Consider the following 25,188-nt stretch of genomic DNA (forward strand, 5'->3'; position numbering starts at 1 on the left):
AGATGGTCACAAGGGAATCAGCTGGGTGTTCCCCATTCAGAGATCACTTCACACAAGAAATCCAACAATCCTGAATTTCCAGACTTGAGGGTCCAAGCACATATTAAATACTTTGGGTAGTCTCCTGCCAGTGTCACTGACAGCATGGATGGGGGGTGTTTTTGTGTGGCCAGGATCCAATATTCTAAGAACTACTGCTCAAGAGCAAGATGAGCAGGTTGTTTGCTGAGGTCATGATTCAAATGAGAGAAATACACTGCTCTTGGTCTTTCCTGGAGAGTTGTAGTGCCCACCTCAATCCAAGGGACCTTGACCTGTGGCATCCTCCACACCTAACTAACTGCTTGGAGGACACATGCTTTAGCAGTAGGTTCTTCAGCAGATCAAGAATTGGGATGGAAAGTAGATATCAAAGGAAATGAACATACGAATTGTGGACGCTGCAGTTGTAGAAGACGAAGCTGGTGCTGGCAAAAGTCATACCCGTCTCCTTGGACTTAAGCTGGAGCTGGACAATGTGATGGTCTCCTGAAAAAAAGAAATGCATCAGTGACTGCCTCGTTATCCCAGTTAGCTGCAATGAAGCCATGGCCTCAGTCTCTGCTAGGTGCTGATGCATGATGTCTTGGCTAGCATGTCCTCTACAGCTGTAGGATACAAACGAGACTTCTAAGGACAATTTTCCAACATGAAGCATGCCTACCTTTTTCATGAGCCTGGGATGATGGAATAGGTCTTCCCTATTGGAAATTCTCATGCCTGAGAGCAGTTTTTGGTCTTGATAATGTCAACAAGTCTTAAAAATTCCTTACTAAGTTCAAAAGTTTGTTAAATTAAGTTGACAAGTCTCAACCTCAGTCTCAAAGACAGGTGAAGACACCTGGATAAAGGAAGTCATTCAAACGGAGTACTGTCCTTATAGATTTTCATGGCAATGGGTTCATTTGTTGTCCCCAGAAGGAAGGGGAGACTTCTGGGCCTGAGCATTGATGTCCAATGCATACATGGCCTGACATAGAAATGTACCCGCTTCCCTAAGGACAAACAAGGGAGTACAGAAATATTTACTCTCTTGTTACCCTCCTTACTATATCATCTCTAAATATAGACCAATAACAGATTCACAGATTCACAGAATATTTAAGGTTGGAAGGGACCTCTACAGATCATCTAGTCCAACCTTCCTGCTCAAGCAGGCACACCTAGAGCATGTGGCACAGGGTGGCATCCAGGCGGGTTTTGAAGACCTCCAGAGTAGGAGACTCCACAACCTCCCTGGGCAGCCTGGTCCACTGCTCTGTCACCCTAACAGTAAAGAAGTTGCTCCTCACCTGGAGACGGAACTTCTTGTGTTTCAGCTTGTGGCCATTACCCCTCGTCCTATCGCTGGCCACCAGTGAGAACAGCCTGTCCCCTTCCTCCCTGCATTCTCTCTTCCTGAACTTATACATATTAATCATATCCCCTCTGAGCCTTCTCTTCTCCAGAGAAAAGAGGCCCAGCTCACTCAGCCTCTCTTCATACGAGAGATGTTCCATTTCCTTAATCATCCTGGTTGCTCTTCTCTGGACCCTCTCGAGAAGCTCCATGTCCCTCCTATACTGGGGTGCCCAGAACTGCACACAGTACTCCAGGTGCGGCCTCACCAGAGCTGAGTAGAGGGGCAGGACCAGGACAATCATGCATGGAGAAAGCCACTTATGTATCTTGCGTCCAAAAAGAGGTGACCCCTTGAGAAAAGCAGTATGAAGAATGCTCAAGCAAGGAAGTTTCTTTGGATAAATACCATAACAGGGAGTACGGAATAGGGGGTAAGGCAAAACACTGATGAACAGGGAGATTCCCATGTGAACTGTTCCTTTTGGCAAGGGCATACTCACCCTAGCTTTCAGGTACTAATAATCCAGCTCAACATGAGACATCCACAAGCCATTGCTAAATGAGAAGGATATTTCTATTTACCTAGAAGACTCATCCACAACAAAACTTCTTCCTCAGCTCCTACACACTTTCTCTTAATTCTCTCCGTGTATCTTTCCCATTCTGGACAGTTAACAGTCATCTCTTTCCTCAATGCCAAAGGCCTTATTCAGATCCTCAAAGCTCATTGGCCGTGAGTAGTAACTGGGTGAATTAATTGCAGTAATGTGGTGAGGAAGGAATCCATGTTTAATTCAATGCTTTGGCCTGGTTGGTCCTTTCACCTCTATTATTTCCTTCCTCACCTGAAAGATTCATTAATCAATCAGGCCAAAGCAAACTTGACAACTCATCTCATCCTGCACCCACGTGTACACCCACCCCGCTACAAGCACACACATACGCATGATCACATACTCATGCACCACCACACGCACTTGACTAAATACGTTTTGCTGCCAGTGCTTGACTCCGCTGCCCATCTGCTGCCGCTGACTTTGACAGCTCTGTTAACTGCTTCGTATTTAACAACTTTGCCAACATCTTGTGTATATTTTAAAACAGGATCTGAGGACTGGATGGCTCCGGAGATCAGACACGCTACAGAGCCGTGCATCCCTTGGTTCAAATCTAGCCTCTGGTACTTTGCACGGAGGACTTGGTCTTTGCAGAGGTGCAGAACACCAGCTCCTGAAGTTAAGACAAGCCATAGGTGCCTTGCTTCTCTGAAAACCCTGTTCCAAATAAATCTCTCCCTGCTGTCCTGTTTTTATTCTCTGGTCATTTACATCCCAGCCCTGGATAGATGTCCACACCAAGGAAATAATTCCTGGCTTCTGTCTTGGCAGGTAAGTGTAACTTATGACTCGGGGAGCCCTGAGGATGGTAGTAGCCTTTTGAATGTTTAGATGAATTTTCCTCCTCTGGAATTATAACAGAGAGCATACATGCTGTTGTGTGTGGCTGGGGGAGAGTAGAGAGACGATGGTGGCAATTTGTGTCACTAGTGGTGTGAAAGGGTCATCACTGTCCACCTTCCAGCAAAAAATCCACAAGAACATGAGGACAAAATGGCATCTTCCCTGTGCCTCTTGTGGCAATCAACAGTGTTGATGACTTTAAAGCAAGTCCCTGCAGAGTGCCTCAAATGCAAAAGTACTTAGAAAAGAGAAGCAAAAAGGAGGGGACAATCTGTCCATCCCTGAGACAAGGTATTTCTACCTTGAACCTTTCTAGGAAGGATCCAGTAGCAGTCTGGAGACAGCTGACAGCAGTCAAGGTGTGGGACAGAAACCAAGCACGTCAACCTATAGTGGGGAAAAGCAGGATGAATTACAGGTGGGATCATTCAGACCTGCACGACTCCCTGGCTTCTACAGGATGGACTATATGGGACATCTTGAGAGCATTTGCAGTCTGATTCCTTGGCATAACCACAGCCTGGGCCAAATGCTTCTGAAGTCATTGCCCTGCTCTCATGTCTTCACTAGGTGTATGCAATTGCCACTCGGTGGCAGTCTGAAGGCACGTACCACGGCACACATAAGCACCTTAAAGCAGGTACTGATGTCCCAGCTCACTGCTGGCACAGGTGTGCGCACATACACACACATACATGATTTCAACACATATGTGCTACCTCAAGCACTAACACAGCATCCCACCATCTTATGAGCTTTATTTCAAGGCTCTCGTAAGCCCAGCTCTGCTGCTAGAGCAAACGGCAGCTGAGATACATACGAGTGGAGTGAGAAAGGGAGAAAAAAGTGATGCAAATGGGGGAGCTATGAGATACCTACCATTCTCTGTGATGATCTGGGGCACCTCTTTGGCAGCTGGTGAGATGCATTGGATCTGACTGCCCACCACCAAACCATCCATCTCTGACAGGTCCTCGAAGGTGCAGTTAACTCCCGCTGACAGCTCAGGGACATTGTAGGTCTCCAAGACCAGCTGTAAACAAACATGAAAGAAGGAAGAAGAGAGAGAAAGAGAGAGAAAGAGAGAAAAAGAGAGAAAAAGAGAGAAAGAAAGAGAGAAAGAGAGAAAGAGAGAAAGAGAGAAAGAGAGAAAGAGAGAAAGAGAGAAAGAAAGAGAGAAAGAGAGAAAGAGAGAAAGAGAGAAAGAGAGAAAGAGAGAAAGAGAGAAAGAGAAAGAGAGAAAGAGAGAAAGAGAGAAAGAGNGAAAGAGAGAAAGAGAGAAAGAGAGAAAGAGAGAAAGAGAAAGAGAGAAAGAGAGAAAGAGAGAAAGAGAGAAAGAGAGAAAGAAAGAGAGAAAGAGAGAGAGAGAGAGAGAAAGAGAGAGAGAGAGAGAGAGAGAGAGAGAAGGAAAGAAGGAAAGAAGGAAAGAAGGAAAGAAGGAAAGAAGGAAAGAAGGAAAGAAGGAAAGAAGGAAAGAAGGAAAGAAGGAAAGAAGGAAAGAAAGAAAGAAAGAAAGAGAAGGAAAGAAAGAAAGAAAAAGAAGGAAAGAAAGGAAAAAAAAAGAATATGGATCTGAACAACAGAGCTGGGCAAGCAGGAGAGAATTACACTGGAGAGGTTGGACAAAGAGCCTCTTGCTAGACAGAGCATCCTCCTTCAACAGAAAGCAGCGGTTCAGGAGAGGGATGTGCGCATGGAGTGGAAAGGAGATGAAATGCTGATGCCAACACAAGTGGTATGTGGCTATGCAGGAGCAACTGCATTGTGTCCCAGTGCTGGCTGGGTCAGTGGAGGGGAAGGAGTGCTCATTATTTGTCATGCAAGTGTAAGGTTAGACAGGAAGTCTTTGGCTGTGAGGACCGGGGCTTTGCTGGTCCCAGGGCACGCGGTTTCTGAGGAAGGTGACTGCTACTCACAAGAGGCACTCTGCAGACTACAGAGAAACTGTAGCGCTCCAGTCTAACTCTCTATGGCCTGCTCTCCTAGCACCGGCAGATGGGGGGGAGCACTCTGCCACCAAGATCCTGCATAAGGAGAGTCTAGTTACAGCCTTGGGTCCACCACACAAAACCTCTCTCTCTAGAGGCTCCGCAAATTCATTGCCCATCCCACCAAGGAAGTGGTTGGCCCTGGAGATGTGCTCTACTGGGACCTCACAAATTTAAATAAAAATATTTTTAAAATCTGTGAAGGAGAACTTCCTGGTGATTTTAGAGTTCACAGTCCTCACCAGCTTGATCATGTCATTATCCATAGTCATTACAGAAAGGAATAACATGCCTGGTTTCTATCATGTTCATGCTCTAACCAAGGGCCTTCATGCTGCTGTCTTTTCAAAACAGCTGCTGATGACCCAGTAGAATAAATTTAGGATTATTGTCACCAATCACTAGAGCAAGTCACTAAAGACAGGCACAAATGTGGATGCTTTCCACATTCACCTACTCCATAAACTAGTTGAGGCCCCATCTGAAGTGACAGCCACTGAAAGGAGACACGATGCATGCTGAAGTGTTGGGTCTATCAGTAAAAAGAACAGGAGAGGTCAGGCCAGGTATTAAAGCAAGGGATAATGAGTAGCATAGCTCTTGTTTATTGCTTCCTCATATTGTGTTTTTCTCACTTGGAGAAGATTCGGGGGCTATATCTCAATGTCAGGCACTACAAGGGAGAAAGGCTCAGCAGATCGGCTTGCCCTGACTGATATAAAGACCTTGCATGAGTATGTTCATTTCCAGGCAAGGGGGATAGAAATGGGAAAGAAACTGAACTGATTTAGCATTTAGGCAGTTCAAAAGTCTCCTGTCAAATAGTTGCCCCTGTTTTGCATCTCTATGCTCATGAGTACATTGTCAGCAGAGGAGAAGTGGAAAGTATTCTCCTTGATGAACTTCTTTCTTTAGAAAGAAGAGCACAGTAAATGAAGAGCATAGGTGTGCCATGCTGAGGATGACACTAACATATGGACTGGTAGAGCTTGGCCATGAACATCATAAGCCAATGCTCACCCTGAGCAGATACGCAGCCTTGTATTCCCCTTGCCCACTCTGGAGCTTCTGCGGCAAGGGAAGAGTTTTGCCCCACCAAACATCTCTTCTCAGAGATGCCAGAGTAGCAACTCTGGATTGAAACCGTCTCAGACACAGCTTTCCAAGTCTGTGTCAGTGTACAAAACTTAAAGGACTATCTGGCCACACATATAACTTCTCTGCCTCTATAGGCAAGAACTTTGATATTGTCATTCCTCAGCTAGGATCCAAGTGAGGCTCCATGAAGACACCACTAGCCATTCAATCACTGGTGCTCTCCTTTTGGTTTGCCAAAACAGTAGTTGCAGTGGTTGAGAAAGACACCAGTCCACCCAGAACAGGGTTGAGACTCCCATGGCAGTTTTCATGCAGACCACTAGGCCAAAGTATGACACTGGCAACTTCTGATCCCAGTAGCTGAGGCTTGGCTTGTCCTGTCAGAGTAGCCTAGAGGTAAAGGTCTTTTATTCTGTTATCAATTTCAATTGCCCTGAGCCAGCTAGTCCCCTAAGATTTATTCTAACATAAAAAGAATCAGAAACTACGGAGAGAATAAGAAAAAGAAACCTTGAACTCCCAGAAGAACAAAGGACTTAAGATGTCTCAGATCAGTTTTGTTTGAAGCCTAGGAAAGTTAAGTCACAGCAAAGTTAAGAGGCTGAAACAAAGCAGCAATGATTGGACATGCAGGCTTTGAAAGGCTGATTTCATTATCACTGACTAATACCCAGCACTCCCAAAACCATCACCTAGAAGATGTCTGACAGCTGCTCCTTGACCAGCAATACCACTTATACCTTTCAAGATATATGGCTAGGGACCATCTCACTCAGAAATGGAGCCTGAGTTATCATTTCAATTCCAGTCCAAACTAGTATGGACAGAATGGTAAATCTTTGGTGGCCTGGATAAAATGGGTCCCTACCTCATTCTCAAGGGTGTAGAGTTCTCAATACATTTGCAGCTGCTGTCATGAGCTGGAAGAGAAACCAAAGGCTGCCCAGATTCACTGCACAGTGATTTCTTGCCTTGGACTCATTAACAAAACAAACAAACAAAGAAAAAAAGGATCAGGATCATCTGATCTTCTTTACCATCACTCACTAGGTCAGATGTCCTCTTGAACAGCTCTTGCCCTTAAAGGGTAAACTTGTTCTCAATAATGTCACATGACTTAGCATGGACCTTGGCAGACTTAGGTTCCTCTGTGTAGTGTCCTGCCTCTTTGCTCTCCATATTTGATGCAGGAGCTACACCAGAGTGGAGTTGTTGGTAGCCTAAGAAGACACTTTTTTTCTAACGTGATGGGAAATTAGAGCTTATTAAAATAAGTCATGGTATCCTTCACTTATCTTCCTTCTATAGGGTCAGTTCTAATCTTGATGATGTGCCTTGCCTAAAGTCCTTTCCAGCCATTCAAAAAGCCCTTCTCCCAAGGAAGTGAACATCTGTACTGTGTGTGGACAACACTTCCAGGATGTGGAAACCCTTCAGAGCTTCCCTCAGATCCTCACACAAAACAGGGAAGTCTCTTTCCACATTCTAGCCAGGAGATAACCAAAGACCCAATACCCTCCCATGGAAAAATCTTTCTGCATGCCCAGCTGCTGGGAAAGTCAATGGCCTCTCCAGAACCACCTGACTTTGAACTTCCCATCTTTCCCACTCCTGATGAATCCAAGACACACATGCCCGGTACTATCAGGTTGACCAGATGGGCAGGCTAAACCTGAGGGGCAGGGAGGGATGGGGATGGGACATCAACACTCCTTACCAGTACGTTGTACTGGGAGACAGAGATGTTGTTGGGATGCACGGTCAGCCGGACGCACTGCTTCATCTCTGAGGCGAATCTCCGCGGCTCGCTGGAGCGCTCGCACCGCTCCTTCCTCGTGCACCTGAGCAAATGGGAACAGAGAAGGGCAGGGTTAACATGAAGCCTCACTGGGAAGGCAAGGATGGTCCTGGGATGAGTAGCATTGAGGGTGGAGAGGCAACATTTGGCTCTGCATTGACTTGAAAGCTCCACAGCTCTCTGACTCAGAATCACAGAATCACAGAATATTCAAGGTTGGAAGGGACCTTTAGAGATCATCTAGTCCGACCTTCCCGCTCAAGCAGGCACACCTAGAGCATGTGGCACAGGGTGGCATCCAGGCGGGTTTTGAAGACCTCCCAGACCAGGAGGTCTGGGACTCCAATGCTGATGGGTCGTTGGATATCACAGCAAGCTTAAACAGCAGCAAGGACAACACAGAAGAGGTGGGGAGGGGTGTGCAGTGCAAGCCTCAGCCCTTGGGTAGGGCACACAGCTCTGGAGATACTCCCGTGGAAGCAGTGGGTACGTGGCATGTGGGCAGCACAAACACACAAAGATTAAAACAATCACACATTGTTATCAGGGCTTTCAGCAGCTTTCGCTGTCTCTGCTTTTCTCTGTGGGGTATAAACACAAAAGAGCTATGTGAAATGGTAGTGGCACGCCTTGTTTTAATCCAGATTTGCATTTACTTAGCTTAAAAGAAATATGTATTTTACTGCATGCACGTTGCTGAGGCCGCAGTTTCAGGGAAGATGTCTGCCTAGAAATCCACGGGTTAATGCAGAAGGACGGCTCCAACTGCATGCCAATTACCTTTTGCTATTAAGCTAATGTTATGGACTTGCACAGGGTGTCTTCAATGGATTTTGTTATTAGCAGTGCTATTACCCCCATTAAAATCAGCTATAAAGACTAAGTGTGGATGTTAAATTATTCAGCCACTCCCAGACTTCGGATCCTTCAGTTCCGAGATTATGTGTGTGTGTGTGTTGGGGGGGGATTAGCTCCAGGATCACCTTGCTCCATGGAGCTGAGCTTGCACCCTCATGCACAGGGATTTGCAAGCGGAGATCTAAGGCAAAACATTTCATTGCACCCTGGCCTGGGACTTGAGGGCTTGTCTTCTCTTTCCTGACAAAAACTAGTCAAAATTAACTAAATAAAAACCCCAGTCTCAAACTGCTCCATCTTCCTGGGAAAGGAAAATTTCCTATTTCTGGGAATTGGAAGGGAAATCTCAGCCATCCTCCACAGACCCCCGATTTGCTTTGCAGGTGTGAAAGATGGGGAACAGCATTGCAACTCCCTCTCTGCTCCCTGGGAACCCTCCTCCCATTAGTATCCTTTAGTGAAGTCACATATCGGATCAGGAATTTTCAACGTACAGTCTCCAGAGGGCTAGAAGGAAAGCCTATTAGCTGCTCTCAGAACTGCAAGTCCCCTATCACAAAAGCAAAGCCAAGGCAAAATGCTGACCTGAGATTTTTGCAAGCACTTTTTGTAAAACAAATAGGTGCAGCAATACCAACAAAGCTCTGCAGGGTGTGGAAATTCCTCCCCAGAGAACAGCTTGCAAGCAAAACCTTTTGGGCTTGGTGTCAAAAAGCAAGCGCTCAGATTCTGCAAAAAGTCCATCTGCCTCCCATTTATTTCCTTCAGACTGCAGTGTGGATGAAATGCCTGGATCTTCTGAAATTAAACAGGCAGCTACCCAGACTCAGTTCTGGTGATGCAACACAGGAGTTTGCAAGGTCCTTTAGTCTCTCATGCACAAGCACACCTGGCATTTGCACAGGAGGAACAACACACGGGAGGATGGCAAGCATTAAAAAGCCTAGCTTATATTGCCCACACTACTACTGAGCTGGAATCTGTATGTCAACATCCTATCTTGATGTTTATCGGTTTGCTGGTACATATGGATTTAAAGCATGCAAACCCTTGGACCAAAGATTCACTCTGCATGCATCTGACATGTTTTACAGCCCTGATAGCTGCTGTAAGACATATTGGCATACAAATAATAAAATAATAATAATGTTGTTATTATTATTATTATTAATTACCATTAATATTATTATTAATAAGCAGGACGGTTAGACTAGATGATCTCTAGAGGTCCTTTCCAACGTCAACCATTCTGTGATTCTATGATTCTGTGAATAATTATAATAACTTAAAATAATAACTTGGCTTTGCTTTAGTATAATATTAAGGTTGCAGTGTCAGGCACTCAGAAAATACGTATTGCCAGACTGAATGTAGCTTTGGCATTCTTAAATCCTGCATTGGTGCGTTTTGGGTCAGATTTCAATTACAAGATCACATATTGTTACTATTATATTTTTTTTTTCCATAGCTGACCTTAATTCTGTCACTTGCTATCTTTTGACTTTGCGTTCATGCTCACTATCTGAATTCAATTTCTCAATTTAAAACTAAAAAATAAAATGAAAAAAAAAAAAAAGAAAAATTAAAAAAATACCTGCAGCCCAAATATAATTAGAGGAAGTTTTCCATTGGGTTTCTCAGGAGAGTACCTTCTCCAACCAGCCTCAGAAATGAGCAGGGTCTTCAGCCAAAGCCAAACCACAGAACAAAGCACAGCAAAAGCCAAGACACCAAAGGCAACCACCCTGAGGGGACATCGCAGCCCCAAAAACGTGAATTTCAGCAAGTTGCAAGTAAAGGCAGAGGGGACCTTTAGGTAAACAAATGTCTCCAGACACAAGCACCCCTCGTAGCAAGGTTGTGTCCTGGCCAGTGGCATGCTGCAATTGAACTATGGGAGAGAAAACCAAACATTCCAGCTGGTAAAATCCAATTGCCCTAATCATTTCTGTGCTCTCTTTGGAGAAACAGCGTGAACTTTGGGCTCTGAGCAGTCACTGTGACTCTGCTGTAGTCTCATCTGGTGCAGCTGATGCCCTCTCTGCTACTGCCTATGCAGACAAATGCCTCATGTCGCGAATAATTGTTTCCCCTTAATAAAATATCAGTAACACTAACACACCAGCTCTGTCAATACACCAAGATCACTTTCCACTGTCATCGAACCTAATTTGGTGCTATTCATGCTATAATTAACTTCTGCATAACTCCCACCCAGTGGCATCACATTGCAGTTAAGACACCTAAAACAGCAATGTGCCAGCCCTGAACTTATTTGCATAAGATTACGGTGTAGACATGGCACTTCTCTGCATGTCTTAATAACACCTGCTATTTCATTATATCGGCTGCATCTTTAACAATTGCAAGTGTCCTGCCTCTGTCTAAGCCATTAGTACAAACACTAAGAGACTGGTCCTACCACTGAACCATGAGGAATCCCATTTCCTGCTCATCTCACGTTGAAATAAATACCGTTAACGCTAACCCTCTGTTCACTATCCACTAACCAATTATTTTAATAATGTTAAATTAATACTTTGCGCTTCTGTGGCATCTTTCATCCAAGGATCTCAAAGGGCTCTGCCTGGATCTAATTAATCTTCACAGTACCTCTCTGCAGCTGATACATTCCCACTTAGAGAAGGAAAGGGGAGCATAGACAACTATATGGACAGGACCACAGCAAAGCCCCCATCTCCTGAGAATGAGGTGAATGCCCTGAGATTTGGGATGCAAGAGAGACACCCAAGCTATGAGCTTTGCTCATGCCCCCGTATCTGACCACAAATTCTACTATTATATGAAACAACAAACTGAAAGTACCTAAAAAGGCACAGTGGCCCTTGCACGTGGTCTTTCCAGTAGCGAATATTTTCCAAAACATTCAAAACCCCGATTAAACCTTAAGTGTAGCATCTCTCCTTGCTAGGGCTTGCTGATGCTCGGCTGCAGGCTCTGCACCAGCAGGGGTTTTGCAGGCAGTGGGGCTGCTCTGCTAATTCACACCATTAGCCAGATCTGGTGGGCCCTGCTGGAGACCAAACTAATTGACACCCCGAGTGGGCAAAGTAGACAGACACAGATAGTCCTGTGAAGAAAGAGCCTCAGGTTCGACCAACCAAGGAGGAAATTTCAGTAAGTCTGTATTTTGCTTTATTTTTTTCGTTTTTTGGGGGGAGGGAGTGAGGGAACATTGCAGACAAATAAAAACAAAACAAATACAACAACAAAAAGCCAAGAGTATAACCCCGACTGAGCCTTTCTTCCTTATATTCATAGATATTGAAACAGTGAAGATTTTGATTCTTTTTTTTCCTTTTTTGTTCTTTAATTTTACTAGAAGCATACTGAAATACCCCCTTTTTTTGAAGTGAGATGAAAATAATAATAATAAAAAATCAATTACCAGCTTTCTGGCAAGAGAAGAGAAACATTCTGCTAATTGATTTTAATTAAAACAATTTCCTAAGACAAAAGACTTTAGACTGGATCTGATCAGAAATTTCTGCTCAGAATGGAGTTTGGGGTTCTTTTTGTTTATTTTTTGGCAAATTGAGCATAGCACAATATACAATATTTTACCCAGACAAAGACATATCTTACCATAAATAAAAAAGAAGAGTTTTCAGAAAGAAATTTCAAGTCTTTTTTTTTTTTTTNTTTTTTTTTTTTTTTTTTTTTTTGAGAGGGAGAAGCCTTGTTATTTGGTGTGCAGCAGTCATCTTTATGCTGCTTTTCAATGGCAAGAAATATAGCCTGGCCAGGGAGGTGGGTTCATGGGGAAGAAGAGGGAAATGAAGCATCTGACCTCAGTGCTAAGGTGGAGGAACAAAGTGAGAGACAGCTGAATGGTGCAGGTCAGCTCCGCAAACCGAAATGAAACCCTTCTCCCATCTCCAAACGGGCAATTTACAGGCATTGCTGTTTTGCAAAAGGTTTTGACATTTCAGCTTTCTTTTCCGATTCCAAACAGTGACATTTCCTGCAGGAGACAAATTCATTCACCCTTTGACAGATTAATCACAGCCACCTTTTCATTACACCTTCCCTCCAGAGCTGATAACCTTGAGAGCGCCAGGAGGGACCCGAGGGCTGTTGCACATCATGAGCACCCCAGCAAGGACATCAAGACCACCACGGCAGGGTGGCTCCCAACTCAGTTTGATGGGATCCCACAACCCATTTGTTATGGGGCCTTTTCTCATCAGAGAATCGCTCACACCGAGCCTCATCCTCTGCTTTGTGGCTATATTATGGATCTCATCTTTCCTTCTGCTGCAAGATGGAGATGATGGCTTGGCAGATGCTCTTTCCCCTTCTTCATCCCTTCCCAAATCCGTGTTTTCAATTTGGACGCTTTGACACATGCTTTTCATCTCATGCCCTTAAATTGGTCCTGTCTTTTTGTCCTACTTTCCCCTCAGATTGTCTGCCTCTCTCCTTGACTCTCTTCACCAGTGATGTCCTCTGTCTTTATCCTCATCCTTTCACATACATTCCATGAAGAAACATGTATTGCCCAGGCATATTGGGCAAATCCATGGCAGGAGAAAGCTCAGGAAAATTCCCAGGAAAAAGATACAAGATGAAGGGAAACTTTAAGGGAAATCTTATTCTGGTCTCAAATTGAAGTGCTGGACTCCCTGGACTCTGAAATGCAGATGGCCCCAGCAGCCCAAGAGCAAGGGAGCAGCAAGACACTGCGATTTTTCATTCCTCTCCTCATTTCCTCTCCAAGAAGAAACCTGAGATTTCCCAACCCAGGCAGAGCCCAGAGAGAAGCAAAGGTTGCATTTGCAGGTGGTTGGCAAAGGATTTAACTGGGGAGGCTCACAGATGTCCCAGCTCAGCACGAACCAACAAGTTGGGAATCTGAATTCTAGCATGGGAACAGGCACAGCACAGTGAACATCTGTCCTTGTCCTGGAGAAAAAGTGGCGCTTCCTCCAGGAGGAAACAGCAGAAACGACTGCTGTTCCTCAAAGTCCTTTCACCAAATCAACACTTTGGGCTTGACGTGCATCCTGTGTAAGGCTAGGGCAGGCTGTACAGCCTTGGAGATATGCAGCATTTCTGATGTTGTTCTCTAGTTTCCATCCTCTGAACAAAGCCAAGCAATTTCTGGAAAGGGTCACATTTCCCAAAAGAACACAAGGAGCTGGTGGGTGAGGCTGGCTGCTTACTGCTGCAGCAGCAAAGATGCCTGAGGCTGAAAAGGAAGGTAGATTGCAAGATTCATCTGGAGTGCAACAACACTGCATACCAAGGGCAGTCTTCTGAGGTTCCCCAGGTCACCGTCTTTTGGGTTCTTTGTCTCAGTTCTGACAATTGTTCCTGCCCAAAGACTGGAGGAGTTAGGTCTAACTCCAGGGCTAACCAGGTAGATCTGAGATGCATTTTGCAAGGTGGTCATCAGAGGGGATGCAGTGGAAGGCAAGTGCAGCCCTCCTCATGACATTTCCACCCAGAGCTGGGGACAGGAATCTGGAAATAGGACCAGATGGCAAAGAGACAGAGATGCAGCTCTGAACATCTCTGGAGTTCAAAGCTGCTTTAATGTGCAACCCGAACCCGGCTCATTAAATGGGTCCTTCTTTCAGGATGGGATGTGATATGACTACTTCCTTTATTTTAAGGGAAAAGTTTGGGTTTCCCAATTGGAAAGGAAAAGATCAATTAGAAAGAACTACAGATATAATGAGGGATCTGTTTAGCCAAAGTCTGACCAACATGTGAGCCAGCCTTGCCTCTCTAGAGATCACTGTATCACAAGGAGAGAACAAGGCTGGGGAAGGAGGGAGCAGCTGAAATTTGCCTTTCCCTCCACTGGAACTGAAGCAATTTTCTGGCTGGAGCCAAGAAAAGTAAGGAGATTCAGTCCCACTTGCATGTAAAGTTTAAGGTCAATTTTAGCAATGTTTTGACATTTCCAGATTCCCTCAGGGTCTGAATAGGATTGCCATAAATGTCAAGATACAGCCATCACTGACCTTCATCTTCATGTGGTAACATGGGGAATAGGCATCCCTCTTAGATTCTTTTTTCTGGAATCCAGGTTGCCCACAAGGATAGAGGACAGCTGAATCCAGCTTCCATGGCAAGAATAAGTTAAACGTATTCTTTTCCTTGGATACTTAATTTACTATGGAAAGTCAGGTGAAGCTGCAGGAACAAAGGGAAAAATCTAAGGTGAGATCTTTAAACCTTCTCTGGCAATGAGAACTTCAGAGAATGAGAATGAGCTTTTTTAGGAACTTCATCAGGGTCTTGATGAGCACAGCCCAGCTTGGACACGACCTGACAGTCACCTGGAAAAGGAGACATCACCACTCTGATTTCTTGCATGAGGAAGGGTTAAGTGATTCAGAAGACTGAAGGACTCAGATCCTTGTTTCCATCTCAGGCACTACTCACAAACAGGCGCTCCAAGAAACCTTCACTTTGGTCATCAAAGTTTAGCTGAGCAAAACAAGACCAAAGTCCATCTGGATGGACTTGGTGAGCCAGTGACTTCTCAGATGATGGTATCTTAGAACCCAGAGGGTTATGGATTCTCTAAGAGCAAAGGGTGACTCAACAAATTGGTGTTGTCAGGAAGCTGAAATCCAACTCTAAGAACCTCTTGTCTCCCCAGAGTAGATTTTAGGGAACATGAGGTCCCTAACCCAAACTCATTCCCATCCCTTCTCCTCTTGGAATCTGGTTTGTAGCCCAAATGGGCCAATCGTGAGATGAAAGTCCAGAAGACCGAGCTGTCCTTGGGCAGAAGTTCAGGACAGTAAAGACTGCACTGCCAAGCTCCCTCTTCCCCACGTGCCTCCTGCCTGCCACCAACCCTGTCACCTCGCCAAATAGAGTGAGGATGCTAATTGCTCTGCCTACTAATCTATTCTAATGCATGGTAATAGAAGCCGAGTTTCTGCCCTGATAACTCACCCGGCTTATGCTGCAGAACCGCAATCCTGCTGCCTGCCCCTTATCTCTGTCCCCAGGTGGGCTCCTCCCTCCATCGCAGCAATTGAATAAGCCCTCCCCTGGAGCCTGGCAGGGGGCGTGGATGCAAGGGATTTATTCCTCCATCTCCCGCCCTACAAAGCCAGACATTCAATAAGCAACATCCTCCCCCTCTCCTTTCTCTGCTTTGGGGGATTTCATGCCCCTTTTCTGCCCCCTTCTCCCTCTCCCCAAGTTTCCAGATTGTCTTGCAGGTACTAATGTTACTGGGGGACCCTGGAGCTGGCCTGTCCAATGCAACCTGCTCCTCAAACCCAGCCTGTGGATGAAGGTCACTGGTTCAGAGGTGGACCACAGTGGCTCATGCACTGCTGGGATGCAGCCACAGAAAAGAAAATCGTGTGTGGGCATGTGTGTGTGTGCCCGCAGGAGAGAGGGCTGATGAGCAGGATGATGGCTCATTCAAGCCTGAGATGAACAGGCGCATTTCACATGCAAATCCCTGGAAACCCAGAGCTTTTGTCTAATGAAGAATTGGCAATTGTTTGCCAACACTGGGGAGGCAAGCGTGGAAACGAGGGAGGATGTTTGAGGAAGGTGTTTGGAAACACACCCCTCAGCTGGCCCCGCTCAGCATTGCAGATAGGCTCTGCCTGTCCCTTCCTAATGATGCTCAGATCCACATGCTCTGAGTGCCACCAGAACAAAAGCAGCAGCAGAGCATCCCTCAAAGGCCAGAGGTGAATGACATGGGACTGGAACAGGACTCCACTGCCTCCTGGTGAGTCCAGCCTCCAGATCCAGCTGCAGCAAGGAATGATCTAGCTGAGTTTCATTCCCTTCAGGTATCAGTTTCCAGCGAAACCTGCAACGTGAAGCCAGACTGCCCTGGAGATTTCCACCTGGAGCTGCAAGTTCACTTGAAGCATCAGTTAGCAGCAACCCTGTAAGAAACCTCTTCCCAACCGTGCAAGTGGCATCGACAAAAAGCCAACATGCAAGTCTGGTGCACAGAAACACTGGAATCGCCTGCCTTCATCCACTGACCCTCTCTAACCTCCTGTAAGGGTCAAAAATACAAGGAAAGGACATGCAGCTGCAAGGCCTCTGCTACATCATCCCTTAAATCTCAGCCGTGACTCCTTTGTTTCCGAGCTAACCAGGCATAGCAACAAGCCTGGGAGCTAAAGGCAAGGGGAGAACCGCAGTGCACGGGCTCACGAGCAGCAGGCAGAGCTCGAGCCCAAGGCACATGTGTGAATGCAGAGCGCCGAGGTGGTCTGCACGAAAGAAATCACAGGAATCAGCCTGGAAAGCCTTTTCTTTTTCTTTCCATCTGCCCATAAAAGACTAGGCTTCAAAAAAGGATGGGAAAAAAAAAAAAAGAAAACTGAAGACTCCGCTGAAGTCTACCTGAGTAATGCAAACTCTCCTTCTGTCTCTGAGGAGGCAGTAAAATAACTTTCCCAGCACTGAATTCACTTACAGTAATTTTAAAGAAAATTAAAAAAGAAAAAGAAGAAAGTGAGAGAAAGGGAACAAGGTTGCTAGATAAGGCAAGTAATTAATGAACAAAATTACTTTTCCCAGAGAGCATCCTATCATAGCATTTCCTATTCCTGATAATAATATTTGTGAGTGTCTTCCCCAGAACCTGGGCAGATAACACCTACACTCCCTTGCGCTACATGCTGTCCTCAGCAAGGGCTGATGAAAATAATTTGTTCAAAGGGACTGAAGCTCTTTGTTCATGGCCTCATTCAGATGCCTGGGAGCATCTTCCCCGAATTCTTCATGGGAGTTCCTTTGAAATAACTGAAGAAATTTGTTCGGTCTTTCCCTTGTGGTCCAAGAGCCCAGTATCTATTGGTGAAGATGATAGGAGGTGCTCAGAAATGTAAGCTCCAGAGCATATTGCTCTGGACTTGAACAGATCAATTCAGTGGGTCTCAGGCTTCCCCATGAATCACTGCCAAAACCACGGTGAAACCCAGGACTCCTTAGACAGGGTGGGAAGGTTCAATATCTCTTTGGTCTCATCTCTTAAAGGATCAAGAATGCACAAAAATTAGAATCACATAATGCAGCATCTGTGTTCATGGAGGTTTAGGGAGCCATAGGAAGTACATTTTTAAGAATTCCCCCACTTCTACAGATACTGAGTCACAGCATGTATTTCAATTGCTCTTTCACTCTTCATGTCTGCTCCTAATCTGGAGGAGAGTAGCAAGAAAAGAGGAAGTGTTTCTGCAGAATATACTGTTTGGTTTGAATACTGTTTACCACTTCTGAAAACCCCTCACTCCAAATAATCCTACCCAGAAAGTTGTAAGGGGCAAAGGGGACCACACACTCCCCTCTCAGCTGCTTTTGGCCTCCATTCCCATCTCTTCTTCCATGTCATTCCTAGACTTCTCTCCTTTAGTCCATAGCACTAGTACCGTAACTTTATTGCTCTCCTCCATCAAATTATTGATGTCTTATATCTGTTGTTTCATTAATTCAGCCACAAGGAGGTCCTGAGGCCTCATTCCCCAAAACATAGAGATGCTATTAGTGGGTCTGATATACCCTGCTGAGTCCCCCCCTAAAAGCCTCAGGCAGAGGAAAGCACTGCCCCTGTCTGACCTGAAGCTTTCCTGGGACCCCCAGCTGCAAGGGAAAGACTGTCGACACATGATGTATGAATTTCCTCTCAGCCATGCATGGTTGGAATGGATGGGTTAAATGCTGGAAAACTGCTATGGTGGCATGAATGACCTCCAGCAGGCTGGGCTGACAGATGCAAGGCAGTAGAGCTATTTATTATACATTCCAGGTGTCCGTCTCCCACACATTCTCCTTCTTCCCTTCCCTTGTAAGCCCATATTTGGATCTTGCAAGTTGCTCTCCTCTGGGCAACTCTGAGACCACTGGATGCACAAGACTGTCAGGCTGAGCTGAATGAGAGTCATCAGGGAAAGATATTGTTTCTTCCAGGCAATGCAGAGCCATGGTACTAAGAATCGAGCGTGGAGATGCTGAGACATGAGAATTCATGTGCAGCTCTGTGATCCTGGTCTTGGTAAATGATCCACCATTGTGAGAAGCATCTATCAATGTGATAACTCATGGTGAACAAGAGTCCAGGTGTGCCCAAATGGAGCAAGAGCAATCTTCTTCCAGGCTAGGTCTATAAAGCTAAGTCCAGAATCCTGGATTCAAACTATCTACTTAATGCTAATAATCTATTAATAGTTTCAGAACTCAGAGTTTGACTCATTCTAGAAGACAGAGCCATAGTCAGGCTTTGCACATCAAGGAATAGATGGGACAATGAAACCAAACTCTGTGTGTGTTTCTACTGTTGAGTGGGTTATAAATATGGAGGAAGACACCAAAACAGCCAAGCTGGAACTACAGTAAAGCTTATTCCCCACTTACAGGGAGACAGTGGCATAAAAAAGATCTATGGAAGTGTCCCTGCTATGAAGACAAGGAGTGGATTTGTCAATTGGCTGAAGTTCATTAAGCTCCATGGTTTTAATGGTTCTTGCACACCTTGCTTAAGGAGAAGCCTGGTGCAATAGGTGGCAGCATCATTGCTCATCCCCGACAACAGAGACAGCACAAGCTCTCAGGCACTGCATGGGCTTGGGCTCTCTTTGCACGTGGAGCTGCCGAACTCAGGCGGAGTCTGCTCCTGAAGGCGCCCTTGTGAGGATGTCTGCGCTTCGGAAGCAGCTTGGACGGGTGTTTATCTCAGCCTGCAGATGTATCCTTGGGAGCGTGGTGCTCCCAGCCCTTCCCCTGTCACAGCTGTCCCCGCAGTCCAGGGTGTTAAGTGTCATTTGAATCTGGTGCAGTGCATAAGGTGAAGGTGTTATTATTCAAGCCACTGGTTCCAATGAGATTATCCAGTCTAATGGAGCAGCTTGCATGGACCTGCTCTAAGACTGAATTTTCACTGTCAGAGAATTCCCACTCAAGTGGAAAATTAGAAGGAGAAGGGAAGAGGGGGTTGTGAGGGGAGGGGATGATTAAGTTCTCTAGAAATTAATTCATAACTGGAGGAATGGAAATAATAACTCCCCAAGCTGATGGACAATCCCTAGCAAACACATTTCAATTTGGAAGCCAGCTTTGCTGCTGTTGCATTGTTCGCTTTCTGGCTCACACTGCTTCATTGATTTAATTTTCCACCCAAGGTGTTGACTTCATCCTCAGGCTGCAGTTCCTGCTTCCTCCCTGACAGGGCCAGAGCATCTCAGAGCCCTCTTGTTTTCTCTTTCTGCCCAGCCCTCAGTGCTCAGTGTAGGGCAGTGCTGGTGGTGCATGGGCTGGACCAGGTAGTCCAGGTAGCTAGACCTGGAGTGAAGCATGGGGAAGAAGCAGTGAGTGATTCCAGCCCTTGGTGGGTCTAGAAGCTTTTATGCAGTGCACATATATGTGCTAGATGTAGCTCACAGCCAGCCCCAGCCTGTTTAACCCTGTCATCTAAGTTTGCTTCTGTCTATATCTCTATCTTTTGTATTTGAGATATTCGTGATCCTACAAACTGTTAGAGGGCCAGACTTGGTCAATACCGCTAGACTATCAAAGCTACAACAAAGTGTCTGTTGGGTGAAACAGCTTCAAACATATTAAAAACACGGATATTAGACAGCAGGGCTAAGCTATAGGATCTCGTACAACAGCAGTGCTACTAATAGAGCCAGAAAGCATCTTTGTCCACAGTGATGAGACATATCAGACTACAGGCTCATGAATGGCATCCTTTGGCTTGCCTCCCAATGGACCATGCCCTCAGGTGGTAAAACCAAGATGTGTTGCCCAAACGCTCTACAGAGAGGGAAAACACCAGTATCAGTGCAGATCTTTTGGTCCCAGGATATCAGGACAAAGTCCAACTAAATTCCAGCTATTGAACCAAGGATTAGGCACATAAAGACTGAATTGCAGCAGAGAATCGTGGATCCCAAGCAGGAAGGAGTGCCTGAGCACAGGTTTCTGCTCAGCTGCTTGGCAGGGTTTGCACATTTTGCCTCCCCAAAATGGCATGGAGATGGACTGGAGAGAGTTAACATTGTTTACCTGATTCCCCAGTGCAGTTCAGCAAAATGTTACTGCTTCCCAGAGGCATAAAATATAATTTTGCCTTAAAGGTTAATAGTATTCTACCCACCAAGGAAAGAAACGAGTGCTTGAAAAGATCTTTCATTAGGATCCCAACCCGCTGCACTTCATATAGTACCAGAGACTCTGACCACCAGGAGGGTTGGTCTCTCCGAGTCAAAGGATGCTCTCTGACTCCTCCTGTCTGCACAGATAGCATCAGGAGCTCTTTTTCCAAGGAGGCTCTCTTTCCAGACACTCAGAAATTTCTAGTTTTGAACTTAAACTAAAGGCAATATTCAGGAACTTTGAGCATCATATCCTTACTTGTGAAATTATTTGTGGTAATGATAAGTCCAATGAACAGGAAGAAAAAGAAAAAGGGAAAAGGGAAAAGGGAAAAAAAAAGGAAAAGAGAAAAGGGGAGAAAAGGGAAAAGGGGGAAAAAAGTGGAAAAAGGGGGAAAAGGAGGGAAAAGGGGGAAAAGAGGGAAAAGAGCAAAAGGGAAAAAAGGGGGATAAGGAGAAAAAGGGGGAAAGGGGAAAAAGGGGGAAAGGGGAAAAAGGGGGAAAGGGGAAAAAGGGGGAAAGGGGAAAGGGAAAAAAGGAGGAAAAGGGGAAAAAAGGGGAACCTCTTGTGTTAGAGGAGAAAGCAGAGAGCTCTCAGTAAACATAGTTTATCTAGGAAGAACTGCCCTGCACTGACCCACTCCACACTGGAATGCTGTCCCTACATGCCCTATGGATGCTCTCTACCACTAAACTCCCCAAATACCCTCTTTAGGAGTGGGTTTCACTGTGTCCTCCTGATGCCAACCAGAGGATGCACCTCTGTCTCGTAGGCTGACAGGCCAGCACCGTGTGCCCTGAGCTCCTAGGAGATTCATCACTTCCCACAATGGCTCAGGAGAGGATATGAGCCACAAAAGGCAGCAGAAAGCTAATCTGTTTGCTATACAGAAAAGCCAATAATATGCAGGATGTTTCCTATTAACCACCACACATCCAGACAATTACTCTGATTGATTCCAATCAGGTTTTACACCTCACTTTATCCATCAGCACAAAGCTTCACTGCCTGGTAATAACATGGGGCAAGCCATTCTTAATGTGGGTTGCCAAATGGTATAGTGTCAGCATTAACAGTCACAAGAATTGATGAAGTAAATGCAGGATCAGGATGACTGGGGTTTTGCAGTCTCTGTATGGAAAGCACAATAAAAAATCTATTAGAGCATCCACACAAAAGCAAGCTCACCAATAATTTTCTCCTGTGCACTGAATGAATTTCTAATCCTATGGAAGAGGCTGAAGAGACTTCCTGAGATGTTTTCTACATCCAGGGTTATTACAGACACATGATGCTCATTTGATGGATGGATGCAGACATAGACAGACAGAGAGATGATCTGGACAATTCATACACTGTCCTTCAACTGAGACTAGGGATTTTTTTCCACTCTCAGCTCGCACAAAAAGACTATCAGCTTTGTGATTCCTCCTTTTAGCATTTTTTTGTAGTCGGCACAATGATCAAAAAAAAAAAGAAGTCTGGCAAATATGAGAAATGTGGAGGTCTCCATGGCATTCGGAAACATTAACTATTACTTTCTGCAGAAAGACTGGAAAATTATACTTAACCTCTGACCCCTGCCCTAATGCAAAAAACTGCCATGCAGCAGAAAACAAGTATTTCTAAGGCTGTGAACCAGAATTAGCAAGAACCATTAAACTCGGAACTAACAGCTGTAAAGCGGCTATGACCCCAGATACACAATGGGTGCATTAAAGAACAGAAGATTTATATAGATGTATATAAATATATATCTCTCTATAGAAAGTGTCCACAGAGCTTCTATTTATGTAGGTATGTATTTGCATAGCACTTAAGTGAGTCAATGTATGAAGCATTCGTGTATAAATGTATACACCACATATATACACATATCTACATACTATCTAAAGAGGAGAATGAAACCTCCGTCTTCAGCATTGAAATAAATCCCTGATGAAGAGGGTAAGGAAGAAAATCTCCCCTTCAGCAAAATATTATAGAATGTCCAAGTAGCATTTTCATTGTCTCCTTCCCCCAAAAAAGGTGAATGTTGAACTACAGACTGGTGCTGTGATCCAGGACAGCGTCTCTGGAGCTCCCCTCCCGGCTATGCACAGGGCAGAATGAATCCACTGGAGAAGGAAGGGGAGAACTGCAAGGAGAAGAGTATTGAGAGCCACTGGGACATTCCTGAGCAGAGAGGAGTTGTTGGAGACATCCCTGCAACCACAGCTGAAGGCCCTAGAGGACTTCCTACCTCAGCAAACAAAGATAGAAAAGAAACACAGAAAGATGCACTTCTTTTCAGGGAATCAGCAAATTAATGACGCAACAAGCCTAGCCCAGTGTACAGTTCTAACTGTATATGACAGCCCTACCACTATGGGCACCTCATTATCCAGCCTGAACATCTGGAGATGAGACATACCTCATGTATCCCGTATATGGGTCATTCCCCTCACCTTGTGCATGTCCTTCAAGCAGCTTCTCCACAACTTTTCCCAGTCCCCTCTTAAATGCCTTGTTGATGTTTTCCTATCTAATGAGAAAAATGCTCCACAAGCAAATTTTGTTCTTTGCACCATTATTGCCATTACTGCAGATGTACTGAGCATGTCCCTCAGGAAATGAGGGCCAGCATGACATCTCCATCACTTGGCTTCAGACACCTGTATCTAAAGTTGACAGTGATGAAATGCCTATCTATAGGTTTTTATTCACCTCTCCCTTGATTACATCCTACAAAGTACTGTTTTCTGTCTCCTGACCACAAAGGGGTTCTGCATTTATAGACCAATAGGTACCTCCACCAGCAGGATGAATTCACTTATAGTCCTAACACAATGATGACATGTTTCTTCATGCATAGACTCGTATTAAACAGAACTTTCTTTATTTATATATTGGCAAATGGCTAGTAGCTGCAGAGTTGCACTTGGTCAGTGTGTTGTAGAACAGATTAAAAACCTGTCGGTGCTAAATCTTTCTTGTAATTTGAGTTCATTGGAACGACAATCTGATACCCTACTGTAAACAAGACCTCTATCTCCAGTGTCTGCTTGTCATCAACTTTCGATACCAGCTTCCCCAAGCACCAAACTTCTGATTATTTTTTCTTCTGACTATCAGGTTTCCCCCTCAGATTTTTTTTTCCCCAATAGAAAATTTTCCAAAATGCTATCTACAGCTTGCAGGCAAAATCCCTTTGACCAAAGCCCTGGGTCATTTATCAGATGTCGAAGAGAAAGAGCAATGGCAAGCAGCCCAGAGCACTGATCAGAAAACCTGGTTCTGCTTATTAATTTGAACACCTGGCATTGTATGCCTGGTGCAGCAAGGTCCATAATATGGATTCCAAATAATTTAGAGGAAGGTCGTGGGCAGGCACTTGACCTGTGGTTGCTGGAACAGCCATCTCAGGCCAATGGAGTGGGTGTTGAACTCAGATGTATGAGGGAGGCCCCCAGACAGCGATTCAATAGGTAATTAAAATGCACATAGCTCATGATGTGTTGATGCTGCTCTACAGACTCATCTGCTGCGTGCAGCACAAGCAAGTCTCAGTCCCAACGTGGCAATCTTTTACTTGCTGGTCAGTGAACAGCCCCTGAAATTACTCTGAATTTCACTTGTATTAATTTAATAACCTTGAACTGTTCACTCCTTTCACAGATATGCTAATATTTACAGGGATTTCTGTATATGGACTTCCAAAGGAGCAAGTGGCTGGTGGAAACCAGTAGATTGGATAAGTGATGGTGCTAGGTTGTAACAGCACTTACAGAGACTCAGGGAAAGTAGGGGAGATGAACTCAGGAAGCTCAATGCATTTAAGAACTTAACTCTTTTTTGAGAAATAATCATGGTGTACTCTAAGAAACATATTGAAGATAGGGAGCATAATGCAGAATGAAAGCAGCTGCACCATTGCTAATCACTGACAGAGAAGGAAGGAAGAAAACACCCCAAAATCACTCCTAAGAATGGAGTTAGAGATAACATGGAGAAGAAGGGTTAGAAAATTAGACTGCCACAAACGTTCTTGGAAATCTGCTAGATTTGGCTATTTCCATTAGTGTCTAAGATCACTTATTGAAGAGCTGTTTGTTGGACAATGTCTACAGTTTGGAGACAGTAGCTTGACCACTGAGGATCTAGTGCTCAGGTCAGGAGGTCTGACCTCTCACCGGCACACAGAACTTCTTTTAGTAAAACAACTCTCACCAGCCAGGATGGGGCATGTCAGCCCATCCTGTAGCTTCCAATGGACACTTCTCCGACTGACAGCTACTGCACATCAAGTCAAGCTGCGGTAACATCAGTACTCAGTGCTAAATACCTATTTTTCTCAAAACTAAATTAGTCTAGAATCTAGAAGGATCCATTCACTAATTCCCAGCAGACTGTGTACAGCTCAGGCATTTCTCCACCCTCTTATCTCTGATGACCTTGTCACAGTGACTGGCAGCCTGGATTTTAGGCCAGCTTGTGGCTGTGACAT

The 25,188-nt window shown here is 45.0% G+C and overlaps 1 protein-coding gene across 1 annotated transcript in view; it reads right to left on the reverse strand.

Annotated features, from left to right (window-relative positions):
• The window catches only part of PLXNA4 (plexin A4), a 406,841-nt gene that overhangs the window by 96,123 nt on the left and 285,530 nt on the right, over window positions 1-25,188 (reverse strand). Inside the window, exons 6-8 of the mRNA XM_026052424.1 lie at window positions 7,644-7,767; window positions 3,720-3,873; window positions 429-528 (exon numbers count right to left, since the gene is read on the reverse strand). Of these exons, the coding sequence (XP_025908209.1) occupies window positions 429-528; window positions 3,720-3,873; window positions 7,644-7,767 (378 nt within the window). The remainder of the gene's footprint in view (window positions 1-428; window positions 529-3,719; window positions 3,874-7,643; window positions 7,768-25,188) is intronic.

Source organism: Nothoprocta perdicaria, unplaced genomic scaffold (genome assembly GCF_003342845.1).
Source record: "Nothoprocta perdicaria isolate Ctin4 unplaced genomic scaffold, notPer1 scaffold_89, whole genome shotgun sequence".
Classification (NCBI taxonomy): Eukaryota; Metazoa; Chordata; class Aves; order Tinamiformes; family Tinamidae; genus Nothoprocta; species Nothoprocta perdicaria.